Raw genomic sequence first — 10000 nt, 5'->3', positions numbered from 1 at the left:
ATCATTATCCTTAAAATTCGAGCATTTAAGTTCTTCAAATTCTGTCTCTAATCGTTCTTACTTTTCTTCTTTCATTCTCTTCCTACTTCTTACCTCGAAACTGTCTCTTTTTTTTCTTTCTATTCCTCCTATTCTTCTCCTCTTCTTTCTTACTTTTCATATTTTCCCCTTACATTTCCTTTTCCTTCTCTCGCACTTTTCTTTTCCCCTCGTGTTTCTCTTCTATTTTCTTCTATCTCTTCATTTTCTGCAGCCTTATTCCCTCATCCTCTTCTCTCCGTTATTATCATTCTGTTAGTCTTTCACGTCTCCCTAAAGCCCCATTACTCATCTTAACATTCGCCATCCGTCTTTATCGATGCTTTTTACCTCCCTCTCTCCCTCCTTCCCTCCCTCCTCCTCCCCCCCCTCCCCGCCTCCCGTCCGGCCTCCAAGGTCTCTCTTCTCTTCTCTGTTCCTTTCGCTCTTGCTCTCGTTTAGTCTTTCTCTTTCAATCTGTTTATTTTATCTTCTCTCTGTCTTTCTCATTTATGCATTTTATCTCACTCCCTCTCTGTCTCTGTCTCTCTGTCTCTCTCTCTCTCTCTCTCTCTCTCTCTCTCTCTCTCTCTCTCTCTCTATATATATATATATATATATATATATATATATATATATATATATTGTGTACTCTTTCTTTCTCTCTGGCTTAACAATTGAAGCGAATAATTCGGTAACACAAAGAGTGGTCGGTCGTTTGTCAAAGCAAGATTCATATAAAGTTACTTCAGGAAATAAGATGGAATGCGGTCTAGATCAGTAAACGAGGATCTCTCTCTCTCTCTCTCTCTCTCTCTCTCTCTCTCTCTCTCTCTCTCTCTCTCTCTCTCTCTCTCTCTCTCTCTCTTTCTCTCTCTCTCTCTCTGCCTCTGTCTCTCTCTCTCTCTCTCTCTCTCTCTCTCTCTCTCTCTCTATATATATATATATATATATATATATATATATATATATATCTTTCTCTCTCCCTCTCTCTCTCTCTCTCTCTCTCTCTCTCTCTCTCTCTCTCTCTATATATATATATATATATATATATATATATATCTTTCTCTCCCCCTCTCTCTCTCTCTCTCTCTCTCTCTCTCTCTCTCTCTCTCTCTCTCTCTCTCTCTCTCTCTCTCTCTCTCTCTCTCTCTCTCTCTTTCATCCTCTTTATCCACCCGACATGGAGCTGGGCTATGATGTGCAGCCATACACCAAAGTCATGCGACGGAGTTGACTGTTGGCGGGTGACCTTGTCAGGTTGGAGGTCATGGGTGGCTGAATGAATGAGTAACATATGTCACTGCTTTTCATTATATTGAGACTATTGCCCGAGCTGGGGGTGGGGGTAGCATCGATTAAGTAGACTAGGAGACAAGCGGGGAGGCAAGCAAATAAATAATAAGGAGAAACAGTAAAAAGAAGGAGGATAGTACAGCAAAACTCTGACGCAAAGAAAATGTGTCATTCGAACAGTGATCACGGTACGGTGATTACTGCAAGAATTGTGGCCTATTTAGGAAAACAAATCTTATCCCAGCTTTTGAGACGGACTTTATGTCAATCATAACCACCATCCGCCTGCCGTTCTTCAGAGGACAGAAGCCACTTGTTGTCCTGTCACGTGGGACCTAGCTTGCTTTCCCTTTAGCACCTACAATATGCATAAAGCTGTACGGAATTTAGGCCCTTATAACCGGAAAACACAAGGTAAAAACGAGCACGAAAAATCCTCACCAAAAATAACGCGACTTCAGAGCTCTTCTTCTCGATTAATTAATGACTGGCCAATCTTCTACTCAGGGGAGGAGAAGCAGACGCAGGAGGAGAGATGGAGGAGGACGTGGAGAGGCAGGAGGATGGGAGGTGAAAGAGTACTAGAAAGGAGTGGTTGTGAGGAAGAAGAGAGGGGAGAGAGTGGGGAACTTGAAGGGTGGAGATAAAGCTAGAAGCGGATGGTAGGAGGTTAGAAAATGACAAGGGGAAAAGTAGTGGAAAGGAGGAAATGTAAAGAAGACAGAGGCGATGGGGTGATGAGAGGGAAATAATGAACGAAGAGGAAAGGAAAGAAAGGGGAGGAAACGTGTGGAGAAGAGGTGGAGAGATGAAGGGCATGAGAAGGAGGAATTTGGGGAAGAAGGAGGGGGTGAGAACAGAGGAGAGGGATGTGGAGAGGCGAAAAAGAGAATAGAAAATAAGGGGTTAAGACAGGTCAAGAAGGTAAAAGGGGAAAGAGAATCTTAATGGCAGGACGAGGTAAAATGAAAGGAAAAGAAGAATAGCAAGGGAAAGATAGGAACGGGAGAAAATCTGGACGAAGAAAGAAGAAAGAAAATCAAAATTTTAAAAATGTAAGGGAGAATGAAACGGAGAAAGAAGAATCCAAAACGAGGAGCGAGTGTGAATAGGAGTACAGAGAGACGAAACAGGAGTAGACAGAGGGAAAAAGGACGGAGGTGGTGGGGGGGGGGGGGGTCATAGCGAGTCTCCAACCTCAGCAAACACCTCAAGGAATAACGCCAAGGTCTGCCGTCTTTTCTCAAGGACCTCTCCGGCTCAGGCTCTTGATACTCTCTCCTTCTCTCTCCTCCTTCTCTTCCTCCTTCTCTTTCTTCATAACGCCTACTGCTGGGACGAGACCAACATAAATTACATCTCTTGCTCTCTTTCTTTCCTTCTTCTTGTCTCTCTCTGCCCCGTCTCTCTGTCTCTCTGACTCCGCCTCTTTCTTTCTGCCCCGTCTTTATCTCTATCTATCTATCTATCTATTTTTTATCAATCAATCTATCTATCTGTCCATCTCTCTCTCTATTTATCTATCTATCTTTCTATCTGTCTTTCTCTCTGTGTTTCTGTGTCTCTGTCTGTATGTCTTTCTATCTGTCTGTCTGTCTGTCTGTCTGTCTGGCTGGCTCTCTCTCTCTCTCTCTCTCTCTCTCTCTCTCTCTCTCTCTCTCTCTCTCTCTCTCTCTCTCTCTCTCTCTCTCTCTCTCTCTCTCTCTCTCTCTCTCTCTCTCTCTCTCTCTCTCTCTCTCTCTCTCTCTCTTTGTGGCTTGTATTTATTATAATTTCCAACATTCTTCAGACTTCTTATGCCTTCTCATTTTCTTCGCTCTCCTAACCATTGCTTACTCTTTCCAGTCTTCCTATTCTTTGTTCTTTTCACGCTTTTACACACACACACACGCATATATATATATATATATATATATATATATATATATATATATATATATATATATATATATATAAAAACATATATATATATATATATATATATATATATATATATATATGTGTGTGTGTGTGTGTGTGTGTGTGTATATGTATATATATATATATATATATATATATATATATATATATATATATATATATATATATACATATATATATATATATATATATATATATATATATATATATATATATATATATATATATATCTACATATATATATATATATATATATATATATATATACATACATATATATATATATATATATATATATATATATATATATATATATATATATATATATATATATATATGTGAGTGTGTGTGTGTGTGTGTGTGTGTGTGTGTGTGTGTGTGTGTGTGTGTGTGTGTGTGTGTGTATGTATATGTATATATATGTATATATACATACACACACATACATCTATCTATCTTTCTGCCTGTTTATTTATGCCTCTCTCTCTCTCTCTCGCTCGCTCTCTCTCTCTCTCTCTCTCTCTCTCTCTCTCTCTCTCTCTCTCTCTCTCTCTCTCTCTCTCTCTCTCTCTCTCTCCTTAATTTCTATTTTTCACTCTTTCATCCTTTCTCTCGTCACATCTCCCTCTTACACCTTTCGCTTCTCTCCGTTTTTCCCTTCCCTCTCTAATTCACTTTCTCGCTCCCTTTCCCCCCACGGATCTCGACCGTTATTTACTCAAGTTAGGGGAATCAAGGGTCTTTTACTGTCGCTGTTCTAACACAACCTTCCCCCTCCCCTTAACCCGTCTTCCTTTCTGCCTCTTTCCTCTTTCTCCTTTTCCTTCTTTAATCTCCTCTTTCTTTCCTTTCTCGTTCCTTCATGTCCTCAGTCCCTGCCTTTATACCTCGATATACCTCTTTACCTCTGTTTTACTCTTTCCTCCTCCCCTTCCCTTTCCACTCCTCCTGGCCTCCTAATCCTTCTTCCCTTAGTTTCTCGTTTCCCTTTTCCCTGTGTCCTCTTATTCCTCTCCCCTCTCTCCCCCTTTCCGTCTAACATCTTGCCTCTATTACCTTCTCTTCCCCTTTTTGATATCCCCCCGTCCCTCCCCCTCTCCCTCTCGCCCTCTGCTTATCTCTTCCATCACTCCCCTTTCTCTAATTTTCCTCCTTTTGTCCTCTCCCCATTTACCACTCATTATCTCCCTATTCCAGTTCCTCATTTCTCTTTTCTATTGTTTTCCCCTCCCCACTTCCATCTCCCCCTTCTCTCTTTTTCACCCTCTTCTATATTCTCTTCGAGTATTCACGCTTCCCTTCTCTTACGTCTCTCTGTTTCTTTCCTCTCTCTTACCTACCCACTCTCCTTCCTTCTCTTTCCCATCTCATCTCTATCTCCCCTTATTGCCCTCTTTCCCTTTCCTTCCCTCCCCCCCTCTCCTTCCCTTTTCTCTCCTCTTCCGTCTTATCTATATCTCCTCTTCCTCCCCTCTCGTCTCACCTCTAACTCCCCTTTCTTACATTCCCCTTTCATCTTTATCTCTCATTTCTCTCCTCTCTTCTATTCTTCCCCTCTCTCCCCTTCTTCCCCTCTCCCATCTCGTACCTATCTCTCCTTCCTCCCCTCTCCCGCCTCGTCGCTATTCCCCTTCCTTTCCTCTCCCGTCTCATCTCTATCTCCCTTCCTCCCCTCTCCCGCCTCGCCTCTATTCCCCGTCCTTTCCTCTCCCGTCTCATCTCTATCTCCCTTCCTCCCCTCTCCCGCCTCGCCTCTATTCCCCGTCCTTTCCTCTCCCGTCTCATCTCTATCTCCCTTCCTCCCCTCTCCCGCCTCGCCTCGTCGCTATTCCCCTTCCTTTCCTCTCCCGTCTCATCTCTATCTCCCTTCCTCCCCTCTCCCCACTTGTGAGAATGACACCGCTGTGTTTACCAGCTTGAATCCCCAAAGGATGCAGGAGTGGAATAAACAAAGACGTTGCTGCCTTGTAAGAAGTTAATGGGTAAACGGGATTTTGCTGTTGAGGTTATTTGCCTGTGTGTGTGTGGGAGAGAGAGAGAGAGAGAGAGAGAGAGAGAGAGAGAGAGAGAGAGAGAGAGAGAGAGAGAGAGAGAGAGAGAGAGAGAGAGAGAGCGAGAGTCAGACAGACAGACAGACAGAGAGCCCGTCAGACAGAGAGTTAAGGGCAGAGACTGAAACTGGGAGAACCATTTCCTGTGCCATACCTCCCTCGCTGCGCCTCGACCGAGTGCCATGAGGAACCGGCCCTCCATCTCCTTTAAGCCTCTCCGGCAGCCGTGAAAACCGCAGAGCTTCGTCGGTCCGGATTCTTGCCGGTCGCTCAGTCAGGATGTCGCGATGCGCCGCGCCGGGTCCGGAATCTGCCTGGGCGATGCAGGTGGATGCGGCGCAAGGAGGAGGGAGATGAGGAGGAGAACGTGAGCGGGAGGAGTCAGTGAAGACGGGCAAGGTGAAGGAAAAGGAGGACGAGAAGGAGAAAAAGAAGGAGAAGGAGTTCAGGAGAACTCGGTGACGAAGGATAGAATAGGAGATACGAAGAAGAAGGAAAGAAGGGAAAAAGGAGATCTCGATTCTGAGGAAAATCAGGACAAGAACATATGTTGGAGAAGGAAGAGAAAGGGAATGTAGGACTCAGCAGAACAGAAAAGTTCACGTTGGAGGAGGAACTGATGGAGGTTATGTGCAGTTTTCGGTACAGAAGGAAGAAGGGAAGGAGAACGAATGCAGGAAAGGGCGGGGGGGGGGGGGGGGGGGTTACAGTAAGATTCATTGTTCGAGAATGTCTGCGTGAGGATTCTTCACAGAAGGAGGGGAGTGAGAACTATATACAAGAGGAGGAAGATAAGGAGGATAACGTAGAGGAGAAAGAAGAGATGGAGAATAATGTAAAGGAGAAAAGAACAGAATGAGAACGTTGTCGTTTGTGTGCGTTGTTTACGTACGTGTCTGCGCTCCGGAAACAGAAATAAAACAAATGTTCTCAATTCATTTATCAGCTGTTGCCTCTTTTTTCGCCCAATCTTAAAGCTTTCCCCAATACCCCCTCCAAATCCTCCGCCTGCCGAGGACTAGAAGGACATTTGTGTGATTGTCCCGGCGTCTCAGGCTCGATCCGTCTCCCCTGGCCGGGTCCCGACGCCGTTCTTGCTCTTTTTGCTCGACTTTGTGTTTCTGGCGCTGGTTCCGAATTTCCGGCCTGCTCTGGCGGGCCCTGGCTCTGGATTCTCTGTCTGTCTGTCTGTCTGACTGGCTGGCTGTCTGTCAGTCTCTCTCGCTGTCTTTATCTCTCTCTAGCCCTCTCTCTCTATATCTATCTATCTCTATCTTCCTCCCTCTTTAGCTTTTCTACTTTCTCTATCAATTTAATTATCAGGCAATCCACATTTTTCATCTCTTCATTTCTCCCCAATTCATCTTGGCATTTACGAGAAAGCCTTTTACTGTTCTTATTTTTATCAGATTTTTTTTCCCCTTTTTCCTTTTTTTATCATCCTCGCCTCCCTCTCTCTCTCTCTCTCTCTCTCTCTCTCTCTCTCTCTCTCTCTCTCTCTCTCTCACTCCCTCTCTCTGTCTGTCTCTTCTTTCTCTCTCTCTCTTTCTTTCTCTCTCTCTCTCTCTCTCTCTCTCTCTCTCTCTCTCTCTCTCTCTCTCTCTCTCTCTCTCTCTCTCTCTCTCTCTCTCTCTTTCTTTCTCTTTCTCTTTCTCTGTCTCTCTCTCTGTCTCTCTCCAACTTCTCCAAAACGGCCGTTATTACTCCTTTCTGTCCAAACATCAATACACTCCTATAGTCTTTGAAGATATTCCTATTTTACATTTACATTTTTCCTCTCCGAATACCAATAAATCAAACACACCTTCGTGAAAACTCAAGATCGCTGGATCATTTAAAATTCATGATGACACAAAGGAGGTGTTTTGAGTTATGTGATGTCGAGGTGATGAATGACCCTCATAAAACGCATTTTCATCTGATGGGGCCCAACTTGGGAAAAGAAAATGAGGAGACGGTGGGAGGGGGTTTGTGTAGGTATATCTTGCATGTATATGGTTGGTTGTATGCATTTATTCTGTATCTGTGGATGTGCGCACGTGTGTGTGTGTGTGTGTTGTGTGTGTGTGTGTTTGTGTGTTTGTTTGTTTGTTTATGTGTGTGTGTCTGTGTGTTTGTGTGTTTGTTTGTTTGTTTATGTGTGTGTGTGTGTGTGTGTGTGTGTGTTTGTGTGTGTGAGTTCATCTGTATGTGTGCGGTCATCTAATATGCGTGTGCGCTCTGTGTCTATTTGTGTGTAGTGCGAGGTAGAGTGTGAATGAGGGGCTATGTACAGCTCATTGGCGACGATGTATTCCTTATATGTTCACATATTCTATTTCCGAGCACATCAGAAGGAAACTTGTAAATATCTAATAGTACAGACCAATTAAATACATTATTGTATCTGCAAGAGTGGAATTATGAAAACGAAATGAAATACTATTAGTAATGATGATAATAATCATCACAGTAATAATGACAATGAAACAATGATATTAGTCATATTGATAAAAGCGTTAACATTCGCAGTAATGGTAATATTATTGTTCAGTTATCAGTATCATTACTAATATTGTTTTCTTTATTACCTGCACTCTCATCAGCAACGACCGTCACCTTCCCTTTCCACACAATCACGAATTTCCTTTGCACTGACTATTAATTTCCCACCAACAGACTTCCCCCTCCCCCCCCCTTTCACCTCTCTCTCTCTCTATCTATCTATCTATCTATATATCTATCTATCTATCTATCTATCTATCTTTCTATCTATCTATCTATCTATCAATATATATATATATATATATATATATATATATATATATATATATACATATATATATCTACCTATATATCTTGCTCTATCTTGTGATTTTTTCCCTTCTCTCTCTCACTACACTCTCTAAATCCTTCTTTCCTCTCAGAATCCAGTATTTTCTCTCTCTCTCTCTTCACAGAATCTACAATCTTCCCCCCCCCCCCCCCGCTCTTTTTCTTTCCTTTCACTATCTCTCCTCCAATTTTAAAACCTTCCAGATTCCTATCTCTTTCGCCTACGACTCCTCTCTTTCCCCCCACTGACTCTTGAACTTTCTTTCCCTCTCTCGTAGACTCTAGAACCTCCCCCCTCTCTCCCCAGACTCTAGAACCTCCTCCCTCTCTCTCCCAGACTCTAGCACCTTCTCTCTCTCCAGACTCGAGCGCGGAGAAGGTGGCGTACCCGGTGGTGGTCTACGTGCACGGCGAGTCGTACGAGTGGGGTTCGGCCAGCCTGTACGACGGCTCCGTGCTGGCGGCGCTCGGCAGGCTCATCGTCGTCACCATCAACTACAGGCTGGGCATCCTGGGTGAGTCTGCTTTTCGGTTTCGTTCGGGGGGGGGGGGGGGGGTTATCGGATGGTGCTGGAGGGATGGGAGCGCCGTCGTCGTCACAATCAATTATAGACTCGGGCATCCTTAGTAAGTATCAGTGTTATTCTAGGTGAGGTGGATAGGTGGAGGAGAAGGTCGATTTATACGAAGAAGGAAAGAGCGGATGGATGGGCGGAAGAATAAAATAAGTGGGTGGATGGTTAGGGGAATGGTAAAGTGGGCAGGTAGATAAAGGGACAGTGAATTTGATTTTTTTTTTTTTTTTTTTTTTTTTTGAGGGCAATGGGCAGGTGGATGAGTGGGAACGTAGTCGAACGGTCAGCTACGTGATTAAGTGGATGATGATGATGGGAGATTCATCGTCCTCGTCATCAACTATAGGCGAGATGGGCTTGGATTTATTTATTTTATTTATTCGTTTATTGTGGGGTAATGGACGGATAGGTTAACAGGTGAGTAGGTTGGTGGATGCGTAGGTATCGTCGTCCTCATTAACTATAGATTTAGTATAGTGGATGAATCTAACTTTCTCCTGGTTTCGAGGGTCAATGGGAGGATGGATTTTTTTATTTATTATTTTATTCTATGTAATTCCTTCTGCCGTTCCCTCAATACTTTTAATAATTTCAAAATCATACGCTTTTTTTTTTGGTGTACAGATTTCATATCATATCATACCCTATACACAATATTCATCTGTATCTGTTTGCTCTTGTGATCTAGTATACCCAAGTCTTGTTGTAGATTCATATTTTGAATGATTCAACTAGTTAGAGAGCCGCAGGACCGTTTCTTTTGGAGGAAATTTGTTTGGGATGCCTCGGCTGATCAGTCCAATGATCATTCCGTCTCATGATGATGAGGAGGCGGATCCCCAACTCTACGCGGTTCTATACCTATTTCGTTTTCGTTCTTTGCGCTTGCAGTTGTATCGTATTGTTATCCTACTAATACTACTCTTCCTCCTCCTCCTCCTCCTCCTCCTCCTCTTCCTCCTCCTCCTCCTCCTTCTTCTTCTTCTTCCTCTCCTTCTCCTTCTTTTGCTTTTCCTTCTCTTCCTTCTTCTAATTTGCCTGCTCCTCCTCTTCCTCATCATCATTATTATCCCCCTCCTTCTCCTTCTCTTTCTCCTTCTTCTCTTTCTCCTCCTCCTCCTCCTCACCCGCTCCTCCTTCCCCTCGTTTATTTCTCCTACTATCAAAGTATAATTAACATTTTTTATCATATCTTTCGCTTCCTTATTACCCTTGCATCTGCCCCCCCCCTCCTCTCCACCTCTCCAATATTTGCCAAAAATATTCAACGTTATTCGCACAGATTCCTTTTAACTGTATCTCCCTTTTATGTGCCTTCTTTAATGC

The 10000-nt window shown here is 43.4% G+C and overlaps 1 protein-coding gene across 1 annotated transcript in view; it reads left to right on the top strand.

Annotated features, from left to right (window-relative positions):
- Positions 1–7573: 7573 nt before the first annotated feature.
- Positions 7574–10000, top strand: part of LOC125034937 (neuroligin-3-like) — a 76859-nt gene continuing 74432 nt past the window's right edge. Inside the window, exons 1-2 of the mRNA XM_047626984.1 lie at positions 7574–7628; positions 8462–8614. Coding sequence (XP_047482940.1) covers positions 7574–7628; positions 8462–8614 — 208 coding nt within the window. The remainder of the gene's footprint in view (positions 7629–8461; positions 8615–10000) is intronic.

This window comes from Penaeus chinensis, chromosome 19 (genome assembly GCF_019202785.1).
Source record: "Penaeus chinensis breed Huanghai No. 1 chromosome 19, ASM1920278v2, whole genome shotgun sequence".
NCBI classification, from domain to species: Eukaryota; Metazoa; Arthropoda; class Malacostraca; order Decapoda; family Penaeidae; genus Penaeus; species Penaeus chinensis.
The sequence above is the reverse complement of the archived record's forward strand: the minus strand, read 5'-3'. Positions and strand labels throughout refer to the sequence as shown.